Source organism: Natator depressus, chromosome 4, assembly GCF_965152275.1.
Source record: "Natator depressus isolate rNatDep1 chromosome 4, rNatDep2.hap1, whole genome shotgun sequence".
Lineage (NCBI taxonomy): Eukaryota > Metazoa > Chordata > Testudines > Cheloniidae > Natator > Natator depressus.
In genome coordinates, this window is record NC_134237.1 from 54,753,298 (window position 1) to 54,775,297 (window position 22,000).

The window sequence follows — 22,000 nt, forward strand, 5'->3', positions numbered from 1 at the left end:
AATACTTCAGTCACGTTCTACCTTAGAACAAAAAGGACCATCCTCATAATTTGTCTTTAGCAAGCAGACAGGCATATAAGACATTTGGATTCTGGTCTCTCATGTGTGGCCCTCTACTGGGGTCCTTACCTGTAATAATAAGGGTGCTTCTTCCCACTGCCTTCAGAAGTGACAGCGCTGACAATGTCCTCAGTGTCTGTACTCACTAACTTCACAGAATGGACAGTCAGGTGCTGGTTCAGATTAGCACGGCACTTAGCAGCATAGGGGCACAAATGGCATTTGTATTTTCTCTCTTCTGAAAAACAAACAAATCATCTCGAGTGTGTGTATCAATCTTAAGTGAGATACTTTAAAAACCTCATTTCAAATATGCAACTACACGTTGCTTGGGTTAAAAAATCTGAGCAGCTTTTAGAATCATCCAGGCTGACACATTTAGGAGGTTGGAAAACTTCAGAAAGTTATCAGGATTCACAATAGTAATTTATATAGATGACTCATTTTCAGCTAATTTAGGGGTATTTTTGAAATTTGATATAATGACTGTATGAAGTTAATACAAAACTTTTTAGGCTGTGGAAAACTGGTGTAACTGCAGCTCTGAGAACTGCCCCTCAGCTACTATAGATTCAGGTCAGTAATGTGCCACTCATTTCTTCACCTAGCACTATTTTTTCTGTAGGGTTTTAGTTCTTGAAGGTGGTTGTGTGCATATTATCTATCTTTCTATCTATGGTGTTTGATGCTTATTTACCAAAACTTGGAGAAAAGAGTCCGTGCAGGTAGTCAAGTTCTGAGCACAAGTCAGCCAAAACCCCTTGAAGAATAATAAAACAAATCCAAACCAAACTCCTCGGCAGTTTCTGATGCTTCACAATTTTTGATTAACATCTCTAAATCTTGGCAACAAAGTCATCGCACACAGCAGGTCTTATTTTGTATTTACTTGATTAAAAAAAACAACCAAACATTAAATTGCCTTTAAAACCTTTCCTCTTTAAGAAGAGCTGCTTCGCTTTTGGAATACAATAATACAATGTGCAAGCGCTAACAAAGAGAAATTCAGAATCCGAAGAAGACAAAAATCACAAAACCGTAGAAAACACCATTTGGGGGTTTTCTAGCATGGCCATACTGTATATACCAGCATTATTCTAACAATATTTTTCAGCACTATGTCTGACATTTTTGCTTCCTAATCTTATTAATCTGTGCATTGCATCTCAACACATTTGTCCTTTGGCCTGAGTTTGAGACATTCTCCCAAAAAAGCTTGCACCATACACTGGCTGTAACATCTGGTTAGGCAAATCCTCTGTATAAAACTACTGGGCATGGAGTCAGATTCTCAGATGACTTTAATAGATCTAGCTCCATTGACTTTATGGAAAAGGGTGTTGTAGAAAAGAGTCATCCTCTACTATCTTAACTTGAGCTAACAGTTCATGAAAGTGAACATCCCAGAGGCTAACTAATATCTGAAACACTATGAGCTTTTTCCTCTGCTGGTCACTAATGTTTAAAGAGCCTGTCATATAAACAAAAACAAAACAAAATACAACTTTCCTCCTCTCTTTAGAACCCTGTTTACAGGCTTGCTTAATTGGTGGTAACCAAAAGGTAGTTTGATATTGTCAGAACCTGGCAACTGGACAAATCTCCATTTAACCATTTGTTTTCTAAAATGGATGATGGTTGGGCCATAATGAGTTAGGTTAGTTTCTTGAATCTTTAGCCCAGTTCTACTTGTCTTCATCCCGAGTGAAGGGAACAGAGGATGTCTCTTTCCACAACACCTTGCAGTGAAACTTGCATCATGTTTTTCTTGCAACAAACTTGCATGACACTGTAAATGAGAACGCCAAAATGTTTGATTTACCTGTGTGCAGTGAGAGATGTCGGGACAATGTCTGCTGTCGGCCAAATACTTTTCCACACACGTCACAGGGAAAAAGTTGGTCATTAAATTTCCAAGATGGCAATCCGTTTCCTGCATCCAGCCCTATCCTTTCTGTGTCTATACCAAAAATGCATAAATACGAAGTCTTATTTTAACAACTTAAAGAACTCTTAGATTTCACTGTATGGACTACTTCCATGTGTCATGTAAAAGAGAACACTCTTAACTCTACTTTGCTGTTCATGGCGCGCGAGTTCACATGAACTCTGAAGCAGAGATTAATTTAATCTGTAACCTAAACTGCAAATATTCCTCTGCTTCACGGTCCATAGCAATTTGAGTTTCTGATACAAAATCTCAAAGCAGGGCTTGCACAGAACCAGAACACCCTTGGGGACTCTGGCAGAACACGAAAAAAAAAAGCAATGTTACAGATGACATTATAAGAATAGTATAGACAGGTAGCAATAATCTGATAAAACCTCAAATCCATCATAAAACTAAGAAAACAAAAAGGCAACAAAAGATGCTTTTTTGTTTTGTTTTTATCCCTACAAAGTCAACAAACTGGCTGCTGTACAGACTATTCTAAGGCAACTGAGGCTCCACCACATCAGTGTTACTCCACTCAGCTACTATACAAGGAATTTTGCAACACAATATGTACTGTAATTTTTTTCCATCAAAAGCCTATTGTAGATCTGACTATTTTGTATGGCATCTTTCCAACAAACTGTATTGCAGAACACTTTAGAGTTACTATAAAGTTGAAGAGGCAAACCATAAATAGTAGAGGAAGAGGTACAGGCAAGACAGAGCAGAGAAAAGCACTGATTTTTTCTAAATAGATCATTTCACCGGTCTTCTCACTCCCCCTCAGTGTTTGTCGGGTCTCTCTTTTGAGGCAGTGGTAAGTTTTACACTAATTTTTATTATTCACTTTCTCAGGCAATGTTTTCAAACATTTTCATTTTTATTGGCTTACTTCTTTGGGGAACTTTTGACACCTGGTCAGTTCAAAACTGATTGGAATGTTGCAAAGGCAGCAGCTAAGCTAAGAGAGCAAAGCATGATCATCAACTGATGAAAGTTGAATTGTGTTCCATCCTGCTCCCAGGGCCCTTAGGGATCAAAAACTTTCAACAGCTTGGGGAGTTCTGCTTTTCTTGCACTAAGAAGCTGAGGACCAGGAGTGAGTCATCTTTAGAGAAGAGGGAGTTTTAACTACTTTAAGACTAGATGAAATCTCCATTGGTGAAATTCTGTTCCAGATGACAGAAAATGCAGAGGTGAAGGCTCTCATACCACCAGACTCAGGGGAGGGATAGAGAAAAGGGCAGTTTTAGATCCCAGGGAATGAGGGGGAGTAGAAATAGATAATGTTCACAAGATAAGTTAGAGCAGCAAGGATATAGAGGGCAATTTTGAACTGGATCCTCGAACAAATGGAGAGCTTGAGGACAGTGGTGATGTCATCTTGCTGCTTCGTACGAGGGTTGCCAGGTGTCCAGTTTTAGACCGGAACCCCCGGTTGAAAAGGGACCCTGGAGGCTCTGGTCAGCACCACTGAGCGGCCCGTTAAAAGTCCGGTCAGTGCCACAGTGGGGCTAAGGCAGGCTCCCTGCCTGCCATGACTCTTCTTGGCTCCCAGAAGCAGTGGCATGTCCCTCTTCTCGCTCCTACGAGTAGGGGCAGCCATGGGGGCTCCGCATGCTGCTCCCATTGGCCAGGAACCATGGCCAATGGGAGCTGCAGGGGCGGAACCTGCAGACGAGGCAGCATGCAGAGCCGCCTGGCTGCACCTCTGTATAGGAACCAGAGTGGGGACATGCCACTGCTTCCAGGAGCTGCTTCAGGTAAGTGCTGCCTAGATCCTGCACCCCTGACCCCCTCCTGTACCCGAACCCCCTGCCCCAGCCTTGATCTCCCTCCCACCCTCCAAACTCCTCGGTCCCAACCCAGAGCACCCTCCTACACCCCAAACTCCTCATCCCCAGGCCAACCCCAGAGTCTGCACCCCTAGCCCTCACACATCCCAATTCCCTGCCCCAGCCTAGAGCCCCCTCCCATGCCCTGAACCCCTAATTTCTGGCCCCACCCCAGAACCCGCACTCCCAGCCCAGAGCCCATACTCCCTCTCACACCCCAGCCCCTACCTCAGCCCGGAGCCCCCTCCAATACTCCGAACCCTCTGCTCCACCCCCAGCTCGGAGCCCCCTCCTGGACCCCAAACCCATCATCCCTGGCCCCACCCCAGAGCCCGCACCCCAGCCAGAGTCCTCAACCCTCCCGTATCCTAACCCACTGCCTCAGTCTGCAGCCCCCTCCCATACCCTGAACTCCTCATTTCTGGTCCCACCCCGGAGCCTGCAACCCCAGGCTGGAGCCTTCACCCCCTCCTGCACCCCAACCCCCTGAGCCAGCCTGATGAAAACGAGTGAGTAAGTGAGGGTGGGGGAGAGCGAGAGACAGAGGGAGGGGGGATGGAACGAGTGGGGATCAGAGCCTCAGATAAGGGGCGGGACAAGGGTGTTCGGTTTTGTGGGAGTAGAAAATTGGCAACCCTACTTCGTACATGTCAGAAGCTGAGCATCAGCATGCTATATCAGAGGAGACGCTTTTATACAATACCTCATTAAGCTTGAGCAGGAGGACTTCTATACTTAGAAGTTCACAAGATCAAAGAAGGAAAATGTATTCAGTAATATTCCAGATACACCACAGACGGATTGTGTTCTTTCTTTGTTTAAGGACCATCATTTCCAGTCAGGGTCCCCTTGACTAAAAGGCCAGGATTCAGTGGGACTTTCTCCTATATTCTACACCATCTGTGGGATTCTGGATGTATCATGTGACTAGCTCACAAGTCAAGGACTATAGAACTGGTATGTGTTTATTTAGAGCAATAGAGGAAATCTGGTTTGGGATTTCCTGTTAAACGGGAGCAGGGGGAGGAAAATATAGTATGACTCACCCAGGACCGGAGGTGAGGCACAAAGGCTGAGACATTGTAATGTCCTGTAGGGCTCAAGTTATCACTGCAGGTCCCTGTCTGCACAAAGCAATGAAGCACTGAACCATGAGCAGTAAACATTACACTAGCACTAGTGATGCTCCCATGAACAAGAGCCCCCTGCAGTTGCAGGTTTGGCCTCCTTATCTGTGCCAATTCTGCTTCCATTTATAGAATAGAGCTGGCTGGGCAGCTTTTCAGTTGAATGAAAAATTAATTCCCATACTTGACAAGTTAAGTAATAACAGAAAGGCTCTTTATTTGGGAGGGGGGAATTTATGTAGTTATTATAGCATGTTTTATTGGAGGTCACATCTGTCAGCACCATCACAGCTACATGTTGTTGGTTTGGGGGTTTTTTTTGTTTCTGCTATGATCCCATATCTATTTGTACAACAGGGACTTGATATTTGATAGAGGCCTTTGGATGTTACTATAATATAAATAACAAATAATTTTTTCTAGTGAGAGGACTCATGAATCTGTGAAATCAGTCATTTTGTAAAAATTAATACGAAAAAGAATGCTGACCTTATGTATCACAACGTCCAAGAACATCAATAAACAACTCATTTGATTATATTCTTGAGCTCAAAACAATGAACATTTTGACTCTGTAGCAATGCTATGGATATTTTAGTAGAGCTTTCAGAGTACATAATGAAAACAGTGCTTCAAAAGGGGAATATGGTCATAATTATAAGAAAAGGTCAAGAGTGTGCAGGTTTCTTCAATAGCGTCACAACAAAAATGAATTAATTGGGACACACACTAAACAAGCAGACTCAAATAGAAGTAAATACATCTCTTAACAATTCCTTCCAGTATTAGTCATTGGCCTTCTTTTATCTCTCAAGAAGCTGATATACAATATCCTGTTCCCTATGCTGGATTTATATCTATCAGAGTTGTGGGAAACTCATAGAAAGCTTGAAAAATATCCATTTTCAGATTATCCAGAGCTGTTAAAAACTAGTTCCATTTATGTAGAATAAGATACTTTTGATGCTTTTAATTATTTAGTTTTATTTTAAAGCTGTACTGCTGGGTTGCAACTTTCAGTGATTTTTCTTCAGTAGTTGCTGACTTGCTTTCCTGGCTAGGATACTGCAAAGTATTCTAGTCAGCGTACCCCTTACTTTAGCTATCATGACTAAAGTAAGCATCTGGTGCAATGTGGTGCTGACCACCTCCCACAAGGTTCTTTGAGCTCTTCACTCTCATAGAAATCAATCACTGAGTGATTTCATGCTGTGAAAGGACACTATTTGTCATCCATGGTAACCAAAGCTCTTTGTTCAAAGAACAGGTACAGCAAACTTTCCCACAACCTTCCTGTAATTTACCTCACCAACGACCTGAAGAGTCACTTCTGGGAGTGAGTGGATAGTTCAGTCATCATATCCACTCAATTCTTGGTTCCTTTGTGGGACGGCAAAGAGGGGTGCTGATTAGTGCCAGTTGTGATGGTTATTTTTCTGAAGTGGGTATGTACGTACCAACTCAAATACGACAGTATTATAGTAGATATCTTACAGATACTTTAGACAGAGGATCAGTCAGTCAGACAGGAAGGAACTGGATTGATACCAACTGATGTTGCATAATAAATCACCATTATATGGAAGGCTTCCCACAGAAATCCATCCTTCATCAAATTATCAAATCAAACTGTTCCCTCACTAAACTCCAAAATAAATTTTTCCCAAATTGTGTACAAAATACTGATAGTACTATAGATAGGGAGAAAGACAGGCTCATCTGTTGATTGAAAAGGTACTGTAGACACTGGGTGAGTAGAGAAACCAGTCTAACAGTCATTTTTCTTTTGCAATTTCTTTGCATCCGTAATTGTTTTGTATGCCAAGAAATCCTTACCTTTTTAAAAATAGGTAAGCGTGTTTGGTGCAAGATTTCTGATTTAAACCCGTATTTAATAGCAAAAATGCTGCTGGAAAAAGAGCAAAGTGAAAGGCAAATTTCAAACTTTTAAGTGAAAATAGAACATATGTAAAATACTGATGTTCCCAAATCAGAATATACTATTATGTGTAGACTTAAGAGTTAAAAATGTTTTAAAACAAAGTACTCTTGGTGAAATGCAAGGTTTCTAAGTACTACTGAAATTCATAATTTTAAAAAGTAATAATACAGAGAGTTCTGAACTCACAGATTTAAAATGGTTTTGAAATGTAAATGTATGGAATTAAGACTACACACTGTGTACCACATTAAATAATTAATGTGTTACTTTAAAAAGCTGAATTTGAATCTTCAATAAATTTCTTGATAAAAAAAAATAGTAAAATTTGTTAGCAACATTTCTGTCCTTTATGCTACACCCAGATGTCATTTTGCCACCAATCCTAGTAATTGCATACTGACAAGCAGTGTAAGGCTGATGGTCTGAAAAAAGGCTAGAAGAAGGTGGGAGAAAGCACAAGTCAGTATTATAACTGCAGAAATTTGCCCCATTATACCAAATATTTCATGTAAATTCAATGGATGTTTCATGTATATTGGCAAGCTTGGTTTTCTATCCTCAAATTAATGACATCAGTATGGATAGCATATTCCACCATCCCTTATAAAAAGCCTTTAAATTGACTTTTGCTTGAGAAATGCTGAGAGAGGCTGCTTCGTTTGGTTGAAGGTATAAGCAAAGAAGAGAACAAAGTGTGACCTGAGCACATAAATAACTGTCCAGATTCACTAAATCAGCATTGTAATCACTGCTGGTAGTTCACAAAAGGGAATGTGCCGACTCTGGTTTTAGACTATGAGACACGATAAAAGAAAATAATCAAACTTTCGCTTTACTTAGCTTTTTAGCTGTTTTTACATTATTGCTTCACAATGTTTTAACTGTATTGTATTTTAAGCTACTGTATAGCACCAGCATTACCTTGATGGGGGAAGACAGTGAGGATGCTTTATAAATAAAATTATTATAAAAGAATAAAGCTTTGGGTCACCAAAAAAAAGAAAAAGTCACATGAAGGAGAAATTAATGTTTATACTTTTGGTTGTTTCACTAGCTATACCATCTCTCATCCTAAACCCCATGTAAATGGCTGCTTCAACTGGTTCCATTTCAAACCTCCATGCAGTCACAAGGAATCAAAGATTCCATGTTCTGCAAGCAGTGGTCCTAGCAGTGCAAAGCAATCTGCATGGGCAGATCCTTGTGGCCATGTAGAGTCCCACTTGAATGAATTATAAGGGTTTTCCTGTGCTAAAAATACCCCCTGAAAAGGTTGAAATTAAACATGCTGATGAAACCTAACAGGCGCTTTTAGCATTTACAATATCATAATTCCTCTGAAACTGTGTATCATTTTTTATATTTAGGAAGCATTTGGGGTTGTTGATATAAGGTTACAACTTCAGGATGGGATTCACACAAGCAGACCCACTCCACATGGTCAAGTGGAAGCCAGGACAGTGATTTTGAATCATAGAATATCAGAGTTGGAAGGGACCTCTGGAGGTCATCTAGTCCAACCCCCTGCCCAGAGCAGGACCAATCCCCAACTAAATCATCCCAGCCAGGGCTTGGTCAAGCCTGACCTTAAAAAATTTTAAGGAAGGGGATTCCACCACCTCCCTAGGTAACGCATTCCAGTGTTTCACCACCCTCCTAGTGAAAAAGTTTTTCCTAATATCCAACCTAAATCTCCCCCACTGCAACTTGAGACCATTACTCCTTGTCCTGTCATCTGCTATCACTGAGAATAATCTAGATCCATCCTCTTTGGATCCACCTTTCAGGTAGTTAAAAACAGCTATCAAATCCCCCCTCATTCTTCTCTTCCGTAGACTAAACAATCCCAGTTCCCCTCAGCCTCTCCTCATAAGATGAGGTTGTGACGAAGTGGGACTGTTCTTAATGTTTCCTCTGAATAGTGTGGGGGTGTCTCAGTTTCCCCTATGCAGTTCTTAAGTATCTAGGTGGTGGGGTAAGGGTGTATGATCATTGCAGAGCCCTAGAGGGCAGGTGTGTGCAGGAGTCTAGACACAGAGAATGGCCGACACCCTGTTTCCTGGCAACTGATGGCCTGGGCCCTTCCCCCCTGCAAGGTGAGAGCTAAAGGGTTGGAGAACAAAGGAATCAGGCGACCTCCTGGCCCGGGAAAGGGGAAAGCCCAGAGGAGGTGGGGCTGGAGGGAGTTTCAGTTGGGGGCTAGCTGGGACATGGAGTGAAGTGCAGACGTGGTTGTCTGGCTCACTGCCCCCCAAAATGGACCCAGCTGAGGGGTCCTGTTCTCTGCACCTGCAAGCTCTGTGTTAGACCATGTTCCTGTCGTCTAATAAACCTCTGTTTTACTGGCTGGCTGAGAGTCACGTCTGACTGCAAAGTTGGGGTGCAGGACCCTCTGGCTTCCCCAGGAGCCCCACCTGAGTGGACTCGCTGTGGGAAGTGCACGGAGGGGCAGAGGATGCTGAATGCTCCGAGGTCAGACCCAGGAAGGTGGAAGCTGTGTGTCCTGAAGACAGGCTGCGCACAGAAAGGCGACTGCCCCAGAATCCTGACTGGCTTCATGTGGAGCAGTTCCAGAGCATCGCCCAGGGACGCCGTGTCACAGGTGAAGGTCAGAAAGAGAACATTATGATGGAGAAATCAGAGAAGGAGCAGTGCTTAGTGAAAACAAGATGGAGTGAGTGGCCATTTTGATCAGTCCCGTTGAAGGTTAAATGAGGAGGTGAGAGCCAGGTGTCAAGAGAATAGGTCAACATGGAAGTTGAAGTAACCAAGAATGAGACAGAGAGGGAGAGATGGATATCAAATTCCGAACAGAAGGCACAAGATGGAGGGAAAAGGAAGGGAAAAGATACTTTAAGAGAATGAGTAGGAAGTGAGGAGAAGATGGAAATGGCAGAAGTGGGGGAGTAGGAGATCAACAGTAGAGCTATGCGAATAATAGATTTTTCAGTTCACTGGCAATTATGAAAAATTGAACAGACATTTCATTGTGGGCCATACAAAAAATATTTTTTAAAAAATTTTTAGTGAATCAAAAAATTTAAAAAAAATTAAATGTTATTTTGAGTCGACCCAAAACAAAAAGTTTCAATATTTGAGAATTTTTTTAATTTCACTTTTAGTTTTCAATAATTTTAAAGGAAATTTTGAAACAAAAAGTCATTTTGAATTGAAAACTCAAAATTCAGTTTAGAAAATGTTGAAACTAAAAATTTAGATTTTTTTTGAAATTTTTTAATATTTTTTTTAAAACTAAAACAATTTGGCAAAATCGACGCAAATTTGCCAAATGTTTTAGTGTAACCAAATCTGCGTTTTTCACCGAGAAAAGTTTTGGTCAAAATTTTTTGCCCAGATCTACTCAACACACCCACCACATTTCTTATGGAACAACTCAGGGCAATGTGTGTGAAAGAGAAGCCACTTTGGGACAAAGCAGCTGGAGAGGCAGTGTCAAATAGGTGACTAGGTTTCTGTTAGTGCACGGAGATAGAGGCCTGAAAACAGGGGTAGCACAGGTAGCTACTGTGCACGCTTCCCATGCAAGTGTGATTCAGCTCTGAGCTGAAGGGCCACTTTGGACCAAAACAAATATTTCACAGAGGTCACTTGAACAGCCATCAAATAACTTTTGGTTCGTTCAGATGCCTCATATTTACCATTCAAAGAGGATAGAATACACTGTACATAGTGTTGCATCTGTATCACCGAGGCTTGTATCACTTGAAAGCCTAGTTCTGTTTCTTTATGTTTTAAAGATGAAAAGTTTAATAAAAGTTTTATTCAGAAAAATAGTTGTTGTAATATTCAACCAGTCAAGTAAACATTGCTTTAAAAACATGCATTTGGAAATTCTCCTCTCCACTCTTATCACTGCACTCAACTAAGATATTTCATTGGCTCTCTGTTTTTGTGCAGTGCCTCATTTGAGATTTTTTTTTTGCTTTAGAAATTTCCACTTACATGCTCATCCATCTTCTGTGCCAATAGCACAGTACTTAAAAGCTGACTAGAGAACTCCTTTCCTGAACTATGCAATTAAAGTACCACTGCAAATTTGGACCCTAAAAGCCCACAAACCTCTTACAAGCTTAATAATATATTGACTGTATGAAGTTGCATCTTCTCCAAATACAATATATCTTACTCTCATTCCCCCACTCACTTTCAAAGTGATTCTACCTGCACTGCCAACAATTATGTTGCTAGTAATCCAGTTAAAATAAATTGTGGATTCTTTCCAGTTCCTTTATAAAATATGCTCTCCTATTTACCTACTGTAATTGTGGCCCTGGGTGAACGCTGTTTTCATTTATCATTGTCACTACCACACTGAACTAACTAGTACTTTATTTTTGGATAATATTTTTCATTGTGAACATAATCATTCATGGAATCTTGTTTTATGTGATCAATCTGTTACGAGCAACTTTGATTTTTTTTACTTTAAACTCTCATATGCATCTCCATAATTTTTTTTTAAAGAGATCCTATTTCTTAACCTCACTTCAGTTGAAATACTACAAGTTTGTCTGTCTCCTTAATATTTTTGTTATGCTTTTTGTAATTATAAAAACGTTCAGTATTGTCACCTGCAATATTTTTTAGTCACAATGCATGTCAGATAAGAATGGTTGTTAAGGGGATGTCAAGTTTCCATTTTTACTAATTTATCATCCAAATATAATAATCTTTGATCCATCTGGTAGAAGGAGAAAAAACTCATTGCTAAATAAAACAATTTAATTAACTAAACCTTAGTGGATACTCTTAAGGTTTTTGAAATGTTTTTGCAAATAATTATCATTACTGCGGAAATTCGGTGAATATCAAAGTAATGTTATTATGGTAGTCTGACTGACCACAAAGATCCTTACTTGATAGAGCAAAATAAGACGACTATTTGTATGTCCACAGTATGATACTTCTAAGTTTTACATATGGTATTTCTAAAATTACCTGGTACTAGGTGTGGAAGTATTGGACCAAGGAGCCAACATGCCCCTCACAAGGCAGCATTAACTTTATGCACTGAGGTACTCCAAATGAACAACAGAATTGCCCAAAAGTGTTTGAAGAAGTCACTGAAAAGTGATAGATAAAGATGTCTATTTCCATGAAGGGAGATAATGAGGAGATGGAGCTTTAATGAACCTCAGATAGGAGTCAGGAAAAACATGCAGTCAACTATCTGCTCAAGCAAAGTGGTTGGATGAGACAACGAAAGGTGGGAGCAGGAATCCACCACCACACACACCAGGGATAGGCCAGGTTGCTAGAAAATGGAAGTTCACAAAGATGGTGACAAACATAAGAGCTGGAATCTGAATAAAACAGGAGGTAGACTAGGAGACAGGAGGCAGAGGAAATTACAGCAACATAGGTGAGCCCAAGACGAGAGGACTTATTTTCTCTTGTCTTTAAACAGCATTTCTACATAAACTTCACTTGTAATACAAATAATTTTTTCACCTAAGCAGCAAGGTTTATGGTAACCTTAAACTGAATACCACAACTTTGAGATTTGCTTTTATTTTAACCGATTCTCTCTTTTTTTCCATATTGGATACATTTGTTGATTTAAGCAATATAAAGTTACTGGCTGTTATCTATGCAGAGGCAAACAATCCTTTGACTTCTGAGGAGAGGCAGAGGGATATCTGACCCTAAACCTAGCTTGAGTTCTCAGTTGCCAAAAATGAAACACAAGTTGCCTTTGGTGCTTTGTCTGAGGTTGGACTGAACCAACAGACAAGAATAAAGATTCAGGAGGATAGCTAAGCCTTGATGGACAAAAGTGGCAATTATCTAGCTGAAAAGGAGAAATATTTTAATGTGACCATTGTAAAACTATTGAACAGACCTATGAGTCTCATGGTACATCATATCACATCCTGTGAAATGTACCGAACTGACAAACAAAAACCTAGCAAGTACTTTTCAAATTTTGAGATTTTATTTTTTAAACTGTGAGTTTTCAAAAACAAATACAAAACTATTTGCCCCATCTCTCTCTCTTCAAAGCTTGCTTTTAAAGAGAGTCATTTAAAATCCAATATGAACAAATAGGGGATGAAGTGAAACTTTTTTCCAGTTTGCTTCTCACACTGATGTGAGTTTCAAATGATCCCAGGAATATGAAGCGAAGCCATCAAGGTTTTTTTTTGGTTTGAAGATAAATCATGAAAAACCACTCATTTTAGAGAGGTTTCCCATACCTTAAATCAGTGCAAGTTCATGAATCTTGGTGAAGCTAGTCTCAGTTGCAGGTTTTAAACAAACCCTGAAACAGAGATAATTCTGCTGTAGTTCCTTTACAGAAACTAGTTTTTACAGCAAACGTAATAACCTCTTTTCATCAACTTCAGACTGCATATAACATGGAAGAGGCCCCAAATTCCACCATATATTGTACTGCCCTCTTCAATGTGAGTCATAAACAGGACTGCCTTCTCAGAAACGTCAGTCTTTACCAAGACAAAAGGAAAAGGCAATGTAAAATGTATGACATATGCTAAAGTCAGATGGGCACTGGTCATGAAAAGTAACACTGATAGCAAAAACATCGTCAACCAGAAGTCCTTTCAGATCACTGCATTGGCTTCAGAAGTTTATCTAACACCTTAACCATCATTAATGACGGTCATGATGTGGAAGGTCAATCAGTCTGACATTTCATTTTCTAACTGTAGCAGAAACAATTCCCCCGAGTGGGGGAGGGGAGAGGGGAATGGAAATTGAATTAGTTTTTCATTGAGGGAATTGTGACATTACAAAATCAGGAAAGTGGGTGAAACTGATGAAAAATCCTCTTTTCCTTCCAACATATATGCTTTTAAAAGCTTAACTGATCACTGCTGACAAATTGGACAATCAATCATCTGAGTAACAAAAAATGTCATTCTCTTTGCCTTATTCTAAAAAAGTATTGTATATCTTAAAAAAAGAGAGTGTGTATCCATTCCCAACACAGAACCTGAAACTGTTCTCTGTTCTTCTTGCATGTTTCAATTTATTTTAACTTTATTGTATGGATGGGATTACTTCTTTAAAATATCTTCACTACAGCCATAAGGGAGAGATACGTATGTGCCATAAGGAATTTACATCAACTACTCTCCTAATTCAGTTCCATGTAGCTCACCATCATTTTTAGCTCGTTTATATTGCTTGTTACATTTATTTTGGGTGCTATGAAATCCAATCTGCATCTATTTCTGTATGTCTGAGTGACTACTGTATTTGGAAAATAGAATGCACTTATCTTCTAATAAAAGCCAGTGCAGGTTTATTTGTTCCTTGCAATTCAGTTTGTTATGATAAACTTCAGAGAAAATCCTACTCAAAACCAATCTAAGCTACTCATACATACCTTTTGGACCATTCTGGGCTGTGTACATATTTAATGCTTGCTTTATCTGTCAATGTGACACTTTCCTTTATGAGTCCTGTTGAAATGGTGACTTCTCTTTCACAGAAAGAAGGCAATAATACAATTAGGGATTTGCACAGAGATTAATATTAATATTCTCCATCCAGAAGTTCGAGGTTAATAAAAATGAATTTGCCTTACGGTTACATTTTTCACTCTGGGCTTCAGCAACCCTTTCAATTTTCCAGCCAAAAAGCTACACAAAAAATAATATACAAACTGTTAAGCCAGTGGGCAGATACACCAGTAGAGGGAGGTAAAAATACAGCCCAAACTAGCTCAGATCAAGTCCCTTTCCTCAGGGCTAGCTTTATTGATACAAAAAGATCAGAACACTTGGTTTCAGCCACTTTTCCAGCTTTCAGCAAGCTAGTAAGGGAGAGGACAAATCCTTTCCCCTACACAGCTGCAGCCCCTTCCCCTTTGCTTTTACAACCTCACTGCAGCTCACTTACATGATAGACAGTGAACCTGGGCTGTGCTTGAAACCCCTTACATACTGGGACTTAAGGAGAGCTTTATACCTTGTCTCACACACACAAATAAGAGGTGAAAAGATTCCATGTAGGAGCTCTCCCTGTTTATCTTGTATCCAGTAGCATTTTGTGGCATCAGTCTAGTCAGCATATTGGGCTGCCCGTAATGGAGTTGACTATAACTCCCAACAACCAATGTGGCAAATTTTAACTGAGGTCTAACTCAGAAGCCATTAGAAGAAAGGTATGAAAGTCTTCTCCCCACCCTCTCATAAGGTACTATTTTTTAAAAAACTGTCTTCTGCCAGCCCACCCTCACTAGTGGCTGATGGGATTTGTTTTTAATTAACTTCCTCCTAAGCGGACTGAGCTGTTGTAGAAGACAGCTGTGCACAAGATAGAAGACGGGGTGAGGAGGAGAGAGTCCCACATTAACTTTTAAAATAAATGTCTGGGACAGGTCTCCATTTGTTAGTAAAAACAGAAAAGTTGTTTTAAAAATCTGTCTTATTACTTTATGTTTAGCTTGTATTCAGGTAAATTTCACATTTAGAAAGGAGTACAACTAAACCCTGACATTAAATTTCCACAAATATTCTGACATAAAAAAATCAAGACAAAATTTGGGCTTCATCATATTTAGACCCACATATAAATAAGAGCCCAATACAATACAACGAGTATTTGTAAACCAAAGGCTCCTTCTATCAAGAGCCACACAGCTGGTAATTTAATATATGACACATCTGTAGCACTCAAATTAATGACAGTGTAGAAAGTTCCACCTGTAATATCTCCATTCATTTTATGTATTTATATTAAAATCCTAATGATAGTAAAACATTTGTGACTAATTATTTTACTTCTTGTAAAGTTGGTTTTGGTGGAGTAAGTGCTAGGTTTCTTACTGCGTCTATGACATGGACTTTGGAGAGATGAAAAATGTTACCACGGTTCAAAAGTGCATCCGGTATGAAAGAGTGAAAAAGTCATTGCCCACGTGCTTTGTTTCCCACACAGAAGGAAACAGTTATCTTTTGCTGTTTTGCCCTGGATTTGGTGTTTGTGAAATTTATTAACACAGTCATTGGCTTGCTGGGTTTAATGATTGGGATCCAGAGTAGATTTATTTTGAATGAAACCAGGAAGGTATTTGTTGAATTTACTTTGTGAAATTACTTTGTTCTTGTGTTGGTTACCCAACGTTGATCTCGCTTTAGAAAGGAACAAACGCAAAAAGGGATATTACACAAAATGAAAATATACATTTTTGCTTGTGTGGGAGGAATGTACAGTGTGAGAGAAGAAAGGCTGTGCCAATTAAAATTAGCCCATAATAAAACAAGAGTCACAATGTTTCAGTTATAAAACAAGTACTCTTCCACACAGTCATTAAACATAGACCAGACTTTGGGTTTCTATAGCATCTTTCATCCTGATGGTCCCTTGAAGTGTTTACAAAGTAATTAGTGAGTGCAGTGACTCCGCAGTCAAAGAGAGCAGCCATTGTGCGCTCAACATTAGTTCCAGGCATATAGCATCTGTCATACTGTGGAAAGGAGTAATAGCCAGAACACCACGAGTTTCATATATACTTCAAAGAGATCTTTAAATTCTGCCTGGAAGGCCACCAAACAGTGACTGGTAAACAACAAAAAAGGGCTTGGTTTTATTATTTTACCCAAAGGACTTTGCCAGTGTCTGAATTAGAGATGGGCTTGGGCTGCACAGCTTTGATCCAGACCTGAATGTTCTCAAAGAGCAGGGGATGGTCATAGCTAGGGTTTTGTTCAATCTTCTACAAGAAAAATGGTTAACTTGAACCCATGAAATTACAGGCCAGAGGTGAGAAAGCTACCTTATAACCCACATCATTATTATTTTCTCCCTCTTTTATGGATGGCTACAAGTACTGTAAATAGAGAATCTAGGCCACATATAGACTATTAATTTCATAAACACCCTCATGCTGTGAGTTTCTCTTTTGTGCAATCATTTTGAAGTGTTCATTGTTCTGCACAGTTACACATTACCATGCCCTGAAAATTCTTTCAAAATGGAAAGATTTGTTTGGCTGCTGAGATCATGTTAGTTACAGTGACTATAATGGATAACAGGAGACGGTCATTATTACAATATCAGAGACCTGCAACACATGGAATTCTTAGTGACCGTGACATCCCTGCTAGGGAACACATATGCATTACATGCAAACCTATCTGGTAGCAGCCCTAGAAAAAGTGACAACGGAAATGTACTATAGAGACAGAATATAATAGAATAAAGTTAGAATCATACGCATCCTAGCTGGTTATAGCCCCAGAAAGGGAGCCAGGGATCTGGAACACCATTCCCTCTGCTCGCTATATGCAATTCAAGCTGTCCGTCAAGGCAGTTGGAGAATGCGTGTCCAGCAATGTAACTGTCTATGCTTCAGTTAGGCACATGATCATGGGAATTTAAAGATATGATGAGATAAAGAACAATGTGATGCAATGTGCTAAAGCCAGAACCACTGAAATATAGTTCAGTGCTAAATTAAGTTGAACAAATGCTGTTAAATCTGTGTCTCTAGGAAGAAATATGCCAAATGTGCCCGCTCCTACAGTATTCCAAGTGAACTGGCTTTCCTAGAACAGCTTTCCACAAGCTGTAATGAGTCATCTGTCTCCTGCTACCAGAGAGTAACAAGACTAGCTGACAAATCCTCTCTCTTCTAAAGGGCAGCAATGTAGAGAAAGCATACCATATAACAGATACCTTAAATTAGTTTTCTGTTTATGAAAAATCATAACTGCATATGAAGGCGATAAGGAACCAGGAGCCATTATAACTCAAACTGATTGACCACTCTGCCATAGGGAATTTCCTGCAAATCCAGGGCTTGTCACAGAGGTCTGTTATGTCTGATTGATTATGTCAATATATTTTATCTATTTGGATTTATAGACAAAATAAAGAGGGACCTACAGAAATCTCTAGGCATCCCCAACACTGTGCTGCAGAACATGCCTTTGCACCTGCCTCCCTAGGGAATATCCATAGGGACAAGCATTCAAAGAAGAAAGGAATATTACTTACCTCATAGTAACTGGAGTTCTTTGAGATGTGGTCCCTATGGGTTTTTGCTGTGGGTGCACATGTGCTCTATGCATCTGGGACTGGAAATGTTTCCAACAGCAGTATTCGTAGATTTGCACCTGTGCTCTTCCTGTCATTGTGCTCTCAACTGCGGGCATAAAGGGCGGCACAGACTGACTCTCCAGTTCTCACCCTACTGCACATCTGAGAGGATCTGAGCAGAGGGGAAGGAGGACGGGACGTGAATACCCAAAGAGACCACACATCTTGAAGAACTCCAGTTACTGTAACGTAAGTAACCTTCCTTTCTTCTCTGAGTGCTGGTCCCTAAAGGTGTTTCACTGTGGGTGACTCCCAAGCAGTGTTCATTGAGGATGTGAGTGAGAGGATGTCTTCTGTATCAGTTCTCAGGACTGCTGAACCAAATGAAGCATCCCCAACTGAGTCTTGAACCAAGGCATACTTCCCAATAAATGTGTGAATGAAGCCCCAGATTAGGCCAGAGCCCTGTGTACCTTCAGGGAGTGGTGTTTCCTGTCCTCTCTAATATTATGAGGTTACAGGTAGGTGAACTGTCTGGTTCAAGTGAAAGTCAGAAAGAACTTTGTGGATAAATTTGGAATGCAATCTCAGAGATACTTTATGTCCTTGGAAGATCATATAAGGTGGGTCTGCCCTAAGGGCCCTGAGCTCACCTACTCTTCTGGCCAAGGTGATAGCTGTTAGAAAGACCACCTTCACTGATAAGTGCAAGAGGAGGCAGGAGGCTAAGTGTTCAAATGGCAGGTTCATAAGTTCTGGCAGTACCAGGTTCAGATCTCAAGCAGGAGTAGGTCTTGCTACTGACAGGAATGTCCTGACAGTGCCTTTTTAGAACTTTACTGTGGGGCAGAAAAGGGAGCAGTTCTCCACTAGAGGATGAAATGCACTAATAGCGGCTAATGTACTATAATGAACTTATAATGGGTAGGCCCGATGACTTCAAGGAGAGGAGACAGTACAAGATAAGAGGAATCCCGGACTCCTTAGGAAGCAATGATGCTTTTGTCAGATGGCGAATCTATTCCATTTGGCAACATAAAACTTTCTTGTAGAGTTTCCTGCTATTGAGAAGGATGCATTGGACCTCCTCTGAGCACAATCTCTCTTAAGTCTCTTGCCCAGGCAAAAACCAGGCTTCCAGGTGGGGATGGTTGGTTTTGTCTCCATTCTTTGACAGTAGGTCCAGAAATGGCTGTAGGTGAATGCACACGAACGAGGTCAGCTGCAGAGCCATGGTGAATCAGAACTGTTGCAGCCACCATGGTGCTATTATGATCACTGTTGCCTTGTCTCACTTGATAGTTCAGAGGATGTGAGGCAGGAGAAGGATGGGACAGAAGACATACATCAATGGTTCTGACCATTGCACGAGAAAGGTTGTGCCCCTCACTGGATTGTGGGAGCAGTTTCTGTACTTCCTTAATGTGTGACTGAGTCTGTGATGGAGTGGCATTCTTCATGGAGGGAGTGGTTTGGAGGAAGTAAATTAACATACGAATTGAGGAATATAAAGCAAAGTTTCTATCTTGTCCCATTACTGGAGCTGATGGTCACCTCATTCATGACTTTTTTTTCAGTTACAGTTTCAGCTTTGCCCCGCCCCTGATGTCAAGTAATCCATTCAGTTCTTCTTTGAGTGCTGTTGCCTAGAAATTTAATGCCTGGCTTGAAAAATAGTTTAAAAAAAGAAGAGATTTACACTGTAAGGTCTCCATTTTGAAGAACATGAAACCTATACAGTCTGAATGGCTTACTTATCATATTAAAGATATGTTGCTAAAGAGGTGAGATTTTTGAACTATAGCTGCAGAAAAAAAAAGCAATACAGGAAGAATGGAGAGAGAGGAAAGAAGGGTATATATTATGAAAAATGCCACTCCATCACAGACTCAATCAGATAATTACACAGTCTAATTAATGGTCCTGTACTTGTATAAGTGTCTTTGTTACACAATTTACCATAGTTGCACCAGTGTAAATGTTCCATTGATTTCATCAGTCAAGTTGTCCGATTTGAATAGAGTTATAATTGACATAAGGGCAAATGGATGGGACTATCAGAATCCAAATTCCTCCAGAATGTTATTTGATTTTTAACTAAAAAAATAAATAAAAACAAGTTGCAATACTGGTAAAAACAGGAAAATTTAAATTGATTAAATATAGGACTAATGGACACTAATATAGAGGAAGTAAGGTCAATAAGGAGACAAAGGCTATTAGAGAACAAGAGTGGAAGGTTACTGATGGTGAGACAGATACATTTTCTAGGAATGAGCTGGGAATTGGTTTTGTTTATTCGTTTTTGTTTTGTTTTGGGGTTTTTTTTGATACTTTAGGGCAAATTTAGCCATAACACAAATGACCAAAACTCAAGTAATTAGAACTACTGGAAAAAGCCCAGATAGATTTTTTTTGGAATTTTGGGATGCAATTTATCTAATCTATCTAGGTATTTATACCATATTCAACACCCTGGTTTCCACCTCACAACAAGTATTTCCAAAAAGGGTGGGGGCAATAAACAAGGAGGTCCCAATATTTAAGAATGGACGAGGGAAGATGTAGGTCACAAGACTTCAACTGTGATGAATGGATGATAAAATAATATGTATTTCATTGAACTAGAAATGGGTGATAAAATAGTAATAAAATAATGTATATTTCAGAACTACTCATAGATAAAGACTGGGCCTCAAAAACTGTAGTTGAATTCTTTGACTATATTGCTGAACTGACTGGAAAAGTTGAAACTGTGGAAATCACTTATCTGTATTTCAGAAGAGCAATTTGATTTACAGAATGAGACAGCAAGGTAGTGGAGATCTATTAAAATAGATTAAAAATTGTCTCAGGGTCAAGAAAGTCAACAGAAGATTAAAATTTTAATCTATCTAGAGATATAGACCTAGGTATGCAGTTCCATACAGAACTACACTATACTTATCAATGGAAGTCAGTCTCAAAAGGCATGAAATAGAGATGTCCTCTTCTTCCCATTTTCTCATTCTGAATAACTTCATATCTTCTTTGTAATTTGTTAGGCAAATCAGTGATTTTTTTTTAAAGTCATAATTTCTGAATTGTTTCATGTCCAAGTGATCTTCTCTGAGATCTTGTCCTGTCCGACGAGTGAATGAAGGAAGTGAACCACTGGCTAGGCAAGTGGTGTAGTGTAAAGGGTTTTGGTTTTGTGGAACATTGGTCCACCTTCTGTGAGGAGAGGGGGCTTGTACGGAGGCGGAGTGGCCTCCAACTGAACCGGAAGGGGAGGGACCACTCTCTGATCCCTGCTGGGCAGAGCCAGGCTGAGCTTGCCCCTCCCACTGGAAGCTAAGAGGCAGGACAAGAAATATAAAAGGCGGAGCCTCTAACTCAGTTGAGTCTAAACCAGGAAAGGGAGCAGACACCTCCAGGCCACTGCAGATCCCTGAAGCTGAACCTGCACTATGCCATGCCCTGCTCCTGGAGGAGACTGACCCGGTAAAGGTGAAAAGTTGCCAGGACTGCTGCTCGCAGTATACCCCAAAGAGACAGGGGACAATCCCAAGCCACAGGTACATTACGGTGGAAGAGTAGGAAGTAGCCCAGGGACAGCAGGCTACAGGTAGGTTGTGTTGCTGCCTGAACATTGGTCAGTGTGTTGTGGTAGGATCCCCACTGACCCAGTGATTAAACCTTCTGCCACTGTTATGGCCCTGGGCTGGGATCCGGTAGAGTATGATGGGCCCACGTCCTCCAATCCCCTGCAGCCAACCCCCGCCCCAGGGTGGCAGCCTCCCCACCTTAGGCCAAGGGGCCTGCGTTTGTCTGCTGTCTACCTGAGCCAAATGTCAGATGATAGACTGCCTACTTCTCTGCCCTGCATAAAAGGTTCAGAGACCCCTGGACCTCTAAACTGTTGGTGCCGACTCTGTCCTGCCTGAGAGTCTGAGCTCTACGACTATTTGTTTGCTTTGTCCTGCCTAGGGACTTGAAACCGAAGACTGTTTATCTCCCCTGATCTGCCTGAGGGCCTGGGCTCCTTAAGACTGCTGGATTGTGCTGTTCTGCCAAAGGGCCAGAGCTC

General features: G+C 40.5%; 1 protein-coding gene across 1 annotated transcript in view; it reads right to left on the bottom strand.

The window, feature by feature from the left end:
* ZNF827 (zinc finger protein 827) overlaps positions 1–22,000 on the bottom strand; it is a 137,263-nt gene that overhangs the window by 15,040 nt on the left and 100,223 nt on the right. The window contains exons 9-10 of the mRNA XM_074950947.1: positions 1,883–2,020; positions 130–298 (exon numbers count right to left, since the gene is read on the bottom strand). Coding sequence (XP_074807048.1) covers positions 130–298; positions 1,883–2,020 — 307 coding nt within the window. The remainder of the gene's footprint in view (positions 1–129; positions 299–1,882; positions 2,021–22,000) is intronic.